The 14,062-nt window shown below is 45.0% G+C and overlaps 1 protein-coding gene across 6 annotated transcripts in view; it reads right to left on the bottom strand.

Annotated features, from left to right (window-relative positions):
* Positions 1-3,436: 3,436 nt before the first annotated feature.
* The window catches only part of adarb1b (adenosine deaminase RNA specific B1b), a 116,366-nt gene continuing 105,740 nt past the window's right edge, over positions 3,437-14,062 (bottom strand). For all 6 annotated transcript variants that reach the window (XM_035603673.2, XM_035603672.2, XM_035603671.2 and 3 more), the window contains 4 exons: positions 13,526-13,694; positions 9,554-9,735; positions 7,862-8,040; positions 3,437-6,935 (listed from right to left, as the gene is read on the bottom strand). In XM_035603673.2, coding sequence (XP_035459566.1) covers positions 6,759-6,935; positions 7,862-8,040; positions 9,554-9,735; positions 13,526-13,694 — 707 coding nt within the window. In that variant the 3' untranslated portion in view covers positions 3,437-6,758. The remainder of the gene's footprint in view (positions 6,936-7,861; positions 8,041-9,553; positions 9,736-13,525; positions 13,695-14,062) is intronic.

Below are 14,062 nucleotides of genomic sequence, written 5' to 3'. Positions count from 1 at the left end.
CAGTTGGTGAAAATGTGGCATGAAGGGCAACTCGATAAACTGTATCTTTTAATGAAATGTAACCAGTGGAAGTACAGGAATACTTATTTTCAAAATTTGAATTGAAAAGAAATCTGGTTCTATACTTTCCTTTGCTGCTGAAGTTTATTCCATCTGAGTAGATCGCAGCTTCTTTTTTTTTTTTCAGGTTATATCCAGACCTCCATATCTTCCAATCGGTAAAGTGTAGATAATAGTGACACCACCGTAGTTCAGTACAAACAGGACTGAACAGCAGATCATCGTCCGATGTCTCCGAGTGTCCTATCTACTATTTCTTGACCTCAGTGGAAAACGTCATGAGGTCAAGGAAAGGTGTAAAGGAGGACTGATGGGACTTAGGAAAAACTAACAGCGCTGCTCAGAGAATCCGAATCCAATTTGCCCACACCCCATATTTGAAAATGGGGGGGGGTCTGATTTCCACACGCCCACCTACACCTGCGAGCTGCACCCATTGGATGGCCCAATAGCTGTCAATCAAACTGTTTCCATGCTCCGATACATACCGTGCTTTATCGTCTACTTTACTCCAAAAGAGACCATCGTTTACTAAATGAACGTCGTGCTGCACTAAGGAAGACTTGAAACTAAATATTCAGACCATAAACTCCTCAGGGATATCCTATAACTGACGTTATAAATCAAATGAGATGCAGAATCTTTTTTCTCGCAGACTTGTACAGAAACGGACTTCTTTCTGCAACCAGTGGAGTCGCCCTCTGCTGGTAAGTCCAGAGAATACAGGTTTCAGGCACTTCTGCGTCGGCTTCGCGCTCCAGAGCCGGTGGCTATACGTCCATCTTTATATACAGTCTGAGGATGTCACATACTCACAATAATAATAAGATCAGGGTCCTGTTATGTTGTTTTGTACTAATTTGATTTTAGGAATAACTCAGACATAAAGCTGACTGAAACAAGCTGTTGCAATATTTGACACCAACACTTTACACACAGCATACGGCCGCTGGCTAAAGTGTGTGTGTGTGTGTGTGTGTGTGTGGGGGGGGGGGGGTTCGCCCTCAGGTCCTGAATGCAGTGCGTGTATTCTAGCTGTGATCATATTAAAGCTTATGTAAACATTAGCGAGGCTGTTAAAAACCCAGCAGATGACTTGTGAATTATTGAAGACCAGAGAGTTTTCTAACACGCCTCAGCCGGGGCCGCGCTTCGCCCGTCGTGACAGTTTCAATGTGCTTTTTCACGAGCTTTCATCATGCCACTGGAGTTCTGAGCACGGGGGGGTTGGGGGGGGGGGGGGCTCAGCAAGCAAAGCTAAGCAAAGCAAAGCTTGATGTGTGATTTATTATTGATCTGATGGGAGGAGATCTGCTGGGAGACTAAACAGACGCAAACACACGATCGCTGCGTTTGACAAAGAATTCTCCGTTGACTGGAAGTCTCCCCCACCCCCCCGCCACCCGAGCCATTTCTGCAGCTCCCGTTCAAACTTCCAGACTCTTCTCACAACTCAGAATTTAACGACTGAATTGGAGGACGGCTCATAGGTTAGTTAGTGCACAGTGGGCCTGTGCTCCACTGTGACAGTTGGCTGGAGTTAATATTATTAAAACATGGAGTTATGTTTAGCTGCACCACAGTTCACACACACACACACACACACACACACACACACACACACACACACACACACACACACACACACACACACACACACACACACACACACACACACACACACACACACACACACACACACACACACACACACACACACACACACACACACACACACACACACACACACACACACGACCTGACAGGTCACACTGATGACCTGACTTTACTCCCCGTGTGAGCTCCAGATTAAAGACGGCGGTGAAATACGCGAGACACTTCCGTCTGACTAATCCGGCCTCAGCTCGAGTCTGACTGACAACAAACACGTTTGCTATTTGCGTCCGCCAACATTTCCCTCTCAGCAAGAGCACAGCAGGTGACGCCATGCTGAACATGGAATACGACGACTGTGGTGCCAACACATTCGTGATAATTATATTTCAAACTCTTTCTATATATAATCAGGCAAATCAATGGTTTATAGCCAAACGCTTCAACTCAAAGGATGCGAGCTCCTGAAGTGGCTCTAAAGAAGATGACCACACACCGTGTGTGTGCGTATTTGAATAACGATGATGCAGACAGTTTCTTGATGAAATTGCCAGATTGCACCGTTAGAAACCTCTTTTGTGAGAATTATTTTCCAGACGGATAACTTCAGGTAAACAGTGCGACAGGTCAAAGCTGGGTTTCAACAGATCCTATAAAACATGACGAATGAAAGCTTTACACTTATACTCTGCTGCGTCTTAAGAGGGAAATATTATACTTTTCACTCCGTCACATTTCTCTGACAGCGACAGTTACTTAACAGATCATGATATAAAAAAACCCCACCTCAATTTAGATTATTGTTTGATAACCAAAGAGGTTAACGAGGTAGAGTTGATGAGAACGAATAAAAAATGATTCTTAAAAAATCAGCAATATTGTAATAATAACTGTAATATCAGTGTATCAGCGGTAGAACTAGTACTTTTACCTTGATACTTTCAGCACGTTAAAGCCGCAGTGTGTAATATTCAGAAGAACTTATTCACATATATGTATGGTCACCTGCAACAAAGAACCAATGTTCTTTTTCGTCAACGTCGAATGAGTTAAATATAGTTGCATGAGGTGGACCCGACCTCCGTGTGAGTCGCCATGTTTGCTACGTCGTGTTGAATACGGTTGTTGCAGAAAACGCTCCAGAATACGTCGCATTCGTGTTGAATTTGCAGCGCTGCCGGAAACCGGAGATGGAATCAGCGGTGCGCCGCCATAAAGTGTCCCCTGTCGGGTGCTCAGTTGGTTGCGGCCTGCAACTTTACCACCAGATGCCGCCAGAAAAATTACAAAAATTACACACTGGGGCTTTAAGCAAAAACTACTTATTCACTTTTGCCAAAGTAACATTTCCAATGTAGGCCCTTCAACTTGTATTGTTGAATATATTATATAAGTACTTTTACTTGAGTAGAGAGCCTGACGCTGCTCACACTGTCCTCCTCGTTGTCACAGCGACAGTTGTCGTGGTGACGCCTGAAGTGCTTCATGATTCACCGTTCGTATGCTTTTACCTTTTATAATGTTTTCAAGTGACTGAAAATCAGAGAACATTTAACCACATTTTGTCCTGCGATGGTGAAAAATAACTACACATTTCCATTCAGTTAATACATTACAATAGTAATACGCAATTCTAGCATACGTGGACAAAACTTACAAAGCATCCAATCGTCCCCGATTCGTTCTCCTTCTCCGTCCAGTCCCGACGTTATCCTCCCGCAGACGAGGGAGAGAGAGACAAGAAAGAATCCCAGCCACGTGCAAAAGTAAACTAAGAACTCTTTTATTGTTTTTTGTTCATTTTATAGATCTATCTTTAGCTGTTTCATTCTTTTTTTTTTTTGTAACTTTTTTTTTCTACACGAGTCCTTTGAAAGTTTGTCATCATGCTAGGTGCAGCTTCAGTGTCGGTAGTACATGCAAGGTGGTGGTTTTTTGTTGGTGTAGATTTTCACACATCGGACAACTGGAAGGAGAGGGGGTGGGGGGGTTAGAACGGGCGGCGGGTGGCTCTGAAGCCCGTCGGGGACAAACGCCGAGCGCCTCTGGAGTCACCGCACAAAACCAAACCAGAAAAGTAAAAAATAAACTCACTACAGACTACAGCTGTAGGAGGGGGAGGGGGGAGGGGGTGTCACTGATCATTGAGGGTTCACGAAGGGTTATTAAGCATAAAGCAGTTCAGTTCTTGCTGTGACAAGTCGCCACCCGATCCATAAACGGGGGGGACGGGGGACGGGGGGGGTTTTCATCATGACATCATCGGTTGACATCTTTTTAGTGCAGTCAAAAGGGGAAAACAAAAACTCAAGGAGCAGGCAGTCTCTTCAGGGGGGCAACATGTACATATATATACATATGTATATAATGTATATATATATATGTATAAAAAATACCTCAGACAGCTTTGTGGAGAGAATATAACAGGGGGACAAAAGACTTGAGGAGCAAAAGGAGGGGGTGGGGCGGGGGGGTAACTTAGTTCAGACTCCTGTTTGCGGCGGGCTGACATGGAGGGAGACATCAGGAGTATTGCTTGTGACTTTGGTCTGGGTCTGTTTTGTCGGGGGGGGGGGGGGGGGGGGGCACCGGTTCCCGCTGTCCTCAAGTTCTTCTTTTTTTCCCCCTTCTTCTCTAACACTGACTCGTACAACAACCACATAAACTGTCGAGTGGAAAAAAAAGAAAGAAAGAAAGAAAAGGTACATAAATGACATCACACGTGCCAGCTGGTGGATGCCACTTTTTAGCTGAGGCACCTTTAACAATGCATATATTTTTTTTTCTTCTTCTTTTGTGGCTACAGTTGGGATGAAGCCTGTGAATAACCCCTTCCGGCAGTGTCGGTGCCCGGTGAGTCACACTGTCATCACTAATACGGACGGTACGCTAGGAACATCAACGTCTTCATAAAACAGTTTGAGAGAGAGAGAGAGAGAGGATGGGCTGGATTGATTGTACACGGAGCGGAAGTTGTCGCTCCTTATATACACGAAACCACGGCAACTGCAGAGCGAGCGACCGCACGTGGCCGCTGTCGGCAACGGGTGCACTGAAAGAGGTCGGACATTTTTTGTCCCCCCCCTCACACACACTCACTTTGAGTTAAATACACTGCTTTTTTGTACAAATCATAAAAGTACATTTGTTTGGAGGGATTTACAAAAACCCAAACAGTAAAGAAAAAAAAAAGAACGTGTAAATCTCAGAAAGGAAAACACTGGGCTAGAAACACACACATGGACATCATCATCTTTGGTGAAGATTCCACACACACACAGACACACATACAGACACACAGACACACACAGATTGTGTGCAAACACACACTCACACACATTTTCTACAGCTGGGATTAGGAATTCACATGAATGCACTCTGCTACGCAGCTAACGTGTTTCTGGAGTAGAGAAGAGAGGAGACCGGACGTGACATCACATCGTGAGACATTTGATCCGACGCTGCATCAGTGGACATCTGTGGGTCTGTTCGTACGGGGGGGGGGGGGCGCCGCGGTGCGTCACTGCTCCTCCACGTGGAGGCGGAGGGGTTACAGGATGTCTGCATCTCAAACAATCACTACAGACTTGGCATAATGTTGCATGAGGCGGATGTGACTTCATGTGCAGTACTGTATGTGGCGCTGCACTACATACATGTGGACCCCCCCCCCCACCCCTTTTAAAAACTGCTATCGAGGATCCCTCCCACAGAGTGACATGGTTACAAGAGGAGTTCTGTTTCTTCGATCAACATTTTTCACTGCAGTGTTATCCCCGATCCTTAAAATGCCCAATCTCAAGAAAAATAAATTAAAAAAACCTCTGACCCCCCCGAATAGAAACAAAAAACAATTATTCACACGGAATCTGGAAAAAACGGAGACAAAGATTCAAAAGCTGCCTGTGGAGGAAGATGCTGGCATTCATTCAAAAAAAGAATCATTCACCGATGGATGCGCGCGGCGTCTGCTGCTCTGCAGGCCTCCCGGTTCAGTTCCCATGCAAAGCTCATGGCTGAGAGATCAAGAAAAGACCAAAAAAAAAAAAAAGAATACAACGTGCAGCGCCTCCCCGAAGCTCGTCCCGAGACCCAGGCGAAGGGGGGGGGGGGGGAACACCGAGTGTTCAAGTGTGAAATGAGAGTGGCGTAAAATAACTTACAGGACATATGCATGAATGAATGAATGAATGAATGAATGAATGAATAAGACATGGGTATCCTCAGCAGCTCACTAAACTGCGGCGTCACCTGCCCTGTCGTGTTTGTTCTTTCCAGTCAGTGAATCAAACAGGGCCACGATGTTTGAACATGTGTATCTTTAATACAGGGGCTAACAACATGTAGTCTCATCTAAGCAATGGACCAAATAACACACGTTAAAATGTTAGAGCTATTTTTCTCTTCTCGTTCTTTTTCAGTACTAAATTTACATCCTGACGATTAATGCACCTTTAAATTAATGTTCCACATAGTCATTTTAGCAAGTATATATATAGATATATATATATATATATATAGAGAGAGAGAGATTTATTTTTTTAGGTCCATACACATTGGTTTTACTTAACAAACATCCTGTGTTGTTTCTAGGCTACATTTAACCCTAAGCTGACTACAATCACTGATCAGGAAAATAGACAAAACTTCCACACAGTAAAGACGATTTTCTCTGGGAAAACATAAAAAACAAACTGAGCGGTGTCAGAAACCGTGGATTCCAGTTTTAAAAACAGAAAAGCGAGCAGATGAGAAAAAACCCCCACCATCCGTTTAAAAGAAAATGTAAAACCAAAAGAGGAGACGACATGGCGAGGCCCGAGGTCCTCTGAGGAATGAGAAATGAGGAGCTACAGTATGGATGATTTTCTTTTTTTGTGAAACTATACGCACGTTCATTTCCACGAGTACAAAGTGCACGTGCGTACGCGCCGACACACGGGACGGAGGTAAGTGTCTGTGCGGGCTGGCTGTTAATAAGGAGTGGGTGGGTGGGGGGGGGGGCTCTCTTGCTTTCGGGCCTGGGACAAGGGGAGGGGGAAAGACTGGGGGAGGTTGGGAATCCCTCGGTCCCCTCGACTCCCTCAGGAGCCGAGGGTGAACTGGTCTTGCTCGATGGGCTTTTTGACCCACGCCCCCAGGCCGGCCTTGTGGAAGGCCTTGATGAGCGCCTGCTTGGCGGAGTGGTACTCTGCGGCCGCCTGCTTGGCGTCGTGGTAGGAGCTGGGCTTGAGCACCTTGATCCGCAAGATGGACGACAGCTGCGGGGGGGACAGAGACGAAGAGTGAGTAATGTCATCGGAAGAAAAAAAAAAAGGAACGTGCGGCTCGTCACACCGGCCGCAGCTCGGTCCTCTCTCTCTTTCTGTTTCTGCGCTTAAAAGTTAAACCATGACATGAAAACAAAAGTAGAAAGTCAGCCTGCAGTACATTCATTCAGCGAGACTGATTCTCCTCGAATCAAGTTTTAAGGTCAGTTTTGCCACAGTGTCAACGGTTAGCGTTTCAGTTCACATTCGACCAATCAGATCTCCGCAGGTGTCCTGGGAACCAATCGTCACGCAGCGGCTGGAATTCAAAGTTCTGTTTGACCTCTGCAACGCGCTCCTTTGGTGCCGAAATGAAAACACAGTCCTGCTCCCGCAGCCGTTTCACTTATTGCGTTTGAATATTGTTCCCTGTACAGCAGGTGAGGTTTGAAAATGAAATGTCAAATGCCTTGTTTTCATTTTCCACATCGTTAAGAATGATTCATTTCAATATTAATGACTCGAACATTGCTGGGCATAAATGGGAAATAAGTGGCATTGTTTAAAAATTGCATTTTAAATTTTTTTCCAACTATAAATTAACATTTGAATGTTGTCCTCTGTGCAGCAGGGCAAAACTAAAAAAAAACAACTTAAATGTCAAACAGCTCTTCCATTTTAATTTTAATGTGGTCGTAGAACACTCCTACGACTATATGGAATGCGAATTCCATTATTATATTTTCATTTAAATTTTTTTTTACTCAAATAACACGTACATACAATACAAGTTTACATTAGCATCTTTATATGGTCTGTTATGGGCCTCCACAGAGGAACCAGCAATGAAAAAAAGCAGAAACAAGCAGCAGCCCACACTGTGGGTGAACGGCATCGTCACAAATATTCTAAAAAGCGGCCGGCGGCAGGAGCTGTACCTTGGAGTGCAGGCGCACCCAGCGGCTGTACAGCGTGTGTTTGCAGAGACGCGAGGCGCGGCCCATGTCGTCTTTGCCCGTGGTCGCGTTGATCACCTCCAAGACCTGGTCGCCCACCGTCCAGTTCACGCTGAAGTTGGGTGCCTTGCCCGGCTGCCTGGCCTCCGCGTTGCTTATGCCTTCAAACCACACACACACACACACACACACACACACACACACACACACACACACACACACACACACACACACACACACACACACACACACACACACACACACACACACACACACACACACACACACACACACACACACACACACACACACACACACACACACACACACACACACGTACACACGTCAAAACAACGGACGGATACTGAATTCACCGTTGCCCTTTATCGGCACTGTTCACCTCGCAAAAACTCTTTACTCAACATTACGGCAAGAGCCTTACAACTCTGAAAAGCTTGGAGACACAAAGGAGGAATTATCTTCTTTACTCTTCCTCCGAAGTTACCGTGAGAGACCCCCGCCCCCGCCACACCACTGCATGGATGTATCTGACAACGGACGAGGTATCCAAACACTGAAGCTGATGTCTTCAGATTGCTCCCACAGCTCCACCATCTTCAGACGAGCACTCTCTTTCGTCTTGCAGCCTATTGCGTGGCGTTACTCCTCGGAGACGAACAGTATCCTCCGCCCAGGAGGACAGAGCTGACTCTCTCTTCCAGCACATTACGGGGCTTCGGCCTCTACTGTACCTCAAGCATAAATGGAAGATATATGGATGTCATAAAGACCTGGGTCTTGCTCTGTGTGTGTGTGTGTGTGTGTGTGTATTAGCCCCATGGTTCCATTTGGCAGCCCTTGTGGCAGAAGATGATTTAAAGGGGATGCAGCCCTCGGTGATCTAGCGCCACAGCCCTTCACCGCTAAAACTCTCCAAAGCGGAAAAGGTTAATAACTCCCCACTATTATATCCTTTACCCCCCACCGGTTAGGGAGCGAGCAGGGAGACGCTGCACGTCCTGTACATCCAGCCTCGCCTCATGTGATGTACGGTCACAGTCTCCCACTTTTCAGAATATGATGACGTGACGCTGAGGCTGACCTTTGACCTTTTCATTTGATCTTATTGGAAATTTGTGGGATCTACTGTCAAAATGGGGCAAGGCCCAAAAAAGGTCACGGTGATCTCGACCAAGTCCAAGTGCACCTTTGTGCCAAATTTGTAGAAATGGGACGTAGCTGAAAAGATTTTTTTGACACCAACCACTGCGACATAAAAATGGAAAGTTAGAGACGGGGGGAAAAAAACTGGAGTCCTGGTCAATATGGCCTTTTCAAAAGGTCGAGCCAACGCTGAAAGTTTACAAAATGATAAAGCTATTTAAACATCCCAGGAACTAAGTAAATGTCAGCTCAGATCAAACATTGAGAAAAGCAATGAGTGTCCAGGCCGACCACAGGGATAAACATGTTCACCGTCTTTTCTCTTTGCTTCTCAGACAGGAGTTTGACTAGCATAAGACGTGAGCCCCTCAAAACACGGAAAACAGGAACATGGTCCCGCAATTGCCCCATTTCTTTTTTTTTTTTTTTGGAAGTAAAAATTTCAGCATATTACAGCAGAAATCAAATCTGATTCTTTTAAACTCCCCGGGATCAAAGGGAACTCCTTACCGCTGAGTAAAGGCCTGTTGAGGGTGAACTGCTGGGGCAGGTCCTCGATGTCTGCGATGCGCTGGTACATGGCCCGGGAGAGGTGGTCCGCGTGGTAAAGGCTGCCGAGGATGATGCTGGAGAAGTAGATCGGCTCCGTGAAGTAGCTCATCAGAGAGCCCTGGATGCCCACCACGTTCCACCTGCGGAGAGAAAACCAACCTGACGTGAGATAACGGGCGAAGTGACGCCTAGTTGCTGGAAGCGCGCCGCTTTGAGTGCATTTCTTGCGGGGATTATTCAAGGGTGTGCACCTCCACTCTCAGAACACATTTCCATTTGGTATCGGTCCAACCGTAAACGAGGATGCACACTGGACCGAACACCTCGGTTCACCTCAATTCTGGATATTCTGGAGTCCGAGGTTGTTGGAGCAGTTTACAATATTAAAAACTGCACAAGCCTGAACTCATTGAAGAAGCAAACCATCTTTGTTTTTGGTCCAGTTAAGCAATGCAACATGTTTTAATACCTGATTAATTATGCCTTTCCTTTTAGCTGTGTCACATATTTTTGTACTACTTTCTTTGTATTTTAAATGAATGTCTCACATTAGGAGGGCCACCTCACAAGCCCCCTATAAGTCTTTTTTGGGCTTCTCCTGCACATCTCAGTTTTATTCTCTATATTTCACTATACACTGTATGTATTTTGTTCCTTTTTTTTTTACTTATCTACTATGTATTTTCTTATGTGAAATAAAAACATACGATCAAATCAAAACCAAACCTCGGTTAACCTCAAAAGATTTAATTCAAGTACACGACAAATGCCTTGATTCCAATCAATTGAAACCTCCATTTTGATCCTGTTACTAGAAACTCTGTGCAACAAACATGCAATAAAGAGAGAGAACATTTCCTAAACGACGACAAAAGTTCAGACACCTAATAAATAAAGTAATGCGATAATGCTGCTTGTGCATACTGGCCAAGTGGGCACTCCACATCCCAACAGCACGAGCGAAATAGATGAGGATGTAGCCGGCTCACGCGATCCAGCGCACACAGTCCTACAGTTGTGTACACTCCCGAAGGTATCCAATTTCATTTTCTACCAACGTCTGTGTATTTCTACGCCGTGTCATTAGCCATCTCTCCCCAGTCACTTTCCCATTGACATGCTCTGTGAAGCGTCGCCCGCCAACGTCCGATGGGGGAGGGGGTGAGTTGCTGCAGAATGGAGAAGGAGTCAGTCGGGAGCAAGGGAAGGAAAGTGAGAGTAGAGAGAGAAAACGCAACAGTTGGAGAGAGAAAACCCACAACGAGTCTCTCAGGATTTCGCGGGCATGAGGCTGAAGGCCACGTGCGGGGAAGGAAACGGTACCAAGCTGTGAAGCTTTGAATAAAAACAAAGGTCATGATCATAGCTTCATTAAATAATAATAATAATAATTAAAATAATTTCCTTAAACAGCCGGGGGAGGGGGGGGGGGGGGGGGGCGTTGTAGCAAACATTATTCAAACTGAAGAACATTCTGCATTTGTTGGGGATTATATTTGACTATACATGTACATTCTCTGCACTTTTTTTTTTACATTTCTGGTTAGATACTAACTGTATTCCATTGTCTTGGTACTTGTACTCTGTGCAATGAATATAGAGTTGAATGTAATCTCATCTAATCTAATATACATTTTGGTGCAACTATTTATAGCAACAGGAGGGTGTGCTGTATGTTCATGGCAATGAAGGGAGCATCTCATCCAGGGCAAAAGTAAGTGGCTCACTAATGTGTTTTTAATATGGAATCATGACATACATGAGTAAAAATACAGTATGTGACGCTTTGGCTTGATGGACAGTATACCAGTAGTTAGGGGAATGAATTCATTCAATGGATGTTTTTGGCGGATTAATTGATGATATTGAGAACATTATTTATCACCCTGAAGGAAGGATACAAATCAACAAAAAAAATAAAAAAAATAAAAAAAACAACAGACAAGAGATTGTGATGATGAGTTCTTGTCATTCTGTCTTTCACTTCAGGCTGTCTGTTTGAGAGGGAGTGTGAAATTACCAACATGGACATGCAGCAAGTATAAGACCCCAGGCTACACAGGGGGTCCATTGTTTCCATATGCAATATTCCAATATTCTCTGTGCGTCTGTGTGTGCGAGAAAAGCGCATGACGTTGTGTGTCAAACTGAGGGAGAAATCTAAATCAAGCAGTAAAGTGCGCACGCACGCACGCACGCGCGCGCGCACACACACACACACACACACACACACACACACACACACACACACACACACACACACACACACACACACACACACACACACACACACACACACACACACACACACACACACACACACACACACACACACACACACACACACACACACACACACACACACACACACACACAAGAACAAGAGAAAACAGGACAAACAAACTACGGACACAGGGCAGAGAACTGTTTGTTCCTGCTGAAGACGTGGGGCCGCGCATGTGATCAAATGAAAACGAGAGGAGAGAAAACAACGTGTCAGGGGGGAACATTGATGCCGTGGCCAAAGTGTCCCAGTCAGTTGTATTAAATAGTGGCCCACTGACACTGACACAGGAACAGAAGCAGGTGGGCAAAAGTTTCCTGACCTGGATAACAGCTGCGTCAGGAGTAGCCTTGCTTTCTCACAGGGGGAAAGATAATAACACGCATCCCTTCATTGAACTGCAAAGAGTTAATTTCCGATGCTCTGTATCGACGCTGAACTGTGTCACCTTTTAAATAGTCCATGTTTCGCTTGTTATCTGGCCGGAAAACACCTCACATGACTACATGAACGGTCTTCCAACCCATTTTGCCCTCCACTGACTTGGATCCCTCCACTCCGAACAGCCGCACAAAATCGGAAATCACCGGTGCCATTACTGACACGCCGGAATGGCAAAACCTCTCACACAGTGCAAACAGCATGCGCTACACAGTAGACATCTCCCCTCATCAAATACACGCCCGGCATTCAATCACTCTGTGCGTTCGGGCAAGGTATTACGATGGAGGAGGAGGAGGACGGAGGAAAAGGGGAAAGGGCTGGTGGGAAGAGTTATGGAGAAGTTTTATCGTTCATCACAGTGTTGCCTTGAACACGGACAGAGACTAAAGACGCAATGATCTGCCTGCGTAAAATGGCCCCGGGGGACGGGGGATTCATCAACTCAGCTCTACCTGTCACGGCCGGAAGAAAACCATAGACTTGAAATGACAAAGCGATGATATGAGGCAATTCATTGCAGTAGGAGTAAATAAAACACATGGAATATCATGAAACATGGCTATTTATGGTCTAAGTATAAAGTCCAGGGTTTTTGCTGTGGTCACCAAATTCTAAAAAATAAGACCTTTCCAATACCACATAGAAAACAATTAAATAAATCTTTCATGGTCATATCGGTCAAAGAATGACAACCAGCTGGCAATATATAATGACTTATTAAGTAGAATCATTTATTGATGTTGGCATTATTGTCCCTACTTCCTGGCCAAATATGATAGTTTTTAGTAATATCATTTATTGATCAACATGTCCTGCAGCCAGAGAAGAAGCAGAAAACTGACGGATGGGTTCATCAATTAAGAAACTGAAAAAGTGCTTGAAGGTGTTTTGTTTTTTTTAAACTTTCAAACACAGCCAGGCTAGCTGTGTCCACCTGTTTCATGTCTTTATGCTAAACTTAGCTTACTGTTTGCATATTTCGCAAACAGACAGAAATACAGTGGTATCCATCCTCTCATCCAACTCTTGGCAATAAAGGGAAAGTATATTTGAAAAGGCATTCCTCATTTCTCTTGTTTGTTGTTGTGTGAAACATCAACAACAAATCAACAAAACGGCTGCTTGTTATGACCTAATATTAACTAGGATATTAATCAGCAGCATTGTTACAAGCTGGGCGCTGTAACCGGAACCAAAATTACCTTGCGATCTTGTCACTGCATGACATTGTGAGCAACCGCTCTCCTTGCAGCACCCCGTCCCAGGTCTGGATGGTGTTGCTGGACCTCACCGGGATGGTGCCCTCCCCCGACTCAATTTTGGTCCTCAGCTGGCCCCGTGCTTTCCGGTTAGGATGTCTGTCGCCTTGGTCTGAGCGAGACGGCACAGGAAGGAGCAGCGAAATGAAAGAGGAGATACACGTAAAAAAACCAAAAAAAAAACAGCAATCACTCACTAGCTCCCCGTGGTAAGATAAACATGTCGGACTAATGATTGAATTATGAAACTGATTAGCATATTAATATGCAAATATTTGCAAAAATCTATCTCCTCTTCTCCTGTTTTAGAAAAACATGAGATTAGAGGACAAGAAAAGAAAAGTGCTTCGATACGAGCATGGCCTATTATTTTTTATTTTTTGTTATCAATGTTTTCTGCTGTTTTACGCGAAGCTGCCATCCATTCTGTGACTAATTGAATGTGGCTGTTCCCCATTCAGTCTGCCATGTGTAACGGAA

The sequence above is a fragment of the Scophthalmus maximus genome, chromosome 14 (genome assembly GCF_022379125.1).
Source record: "Scophthalmus maximus strain ysfricsl-2021 chromosome 14, ASM2237912v1, whole genome shotgun sequence".
NCBI classification, from domain to species: Eukaryota; Metazoa; Chordata; class Actinopteri; order Pleuronectiformes; family Scophthalmidae; genus Scophthalmus; species Scophthalmus maximus.
This window is presented reverse-complemented; position numbering and strand designations above follow the sequence as displayed.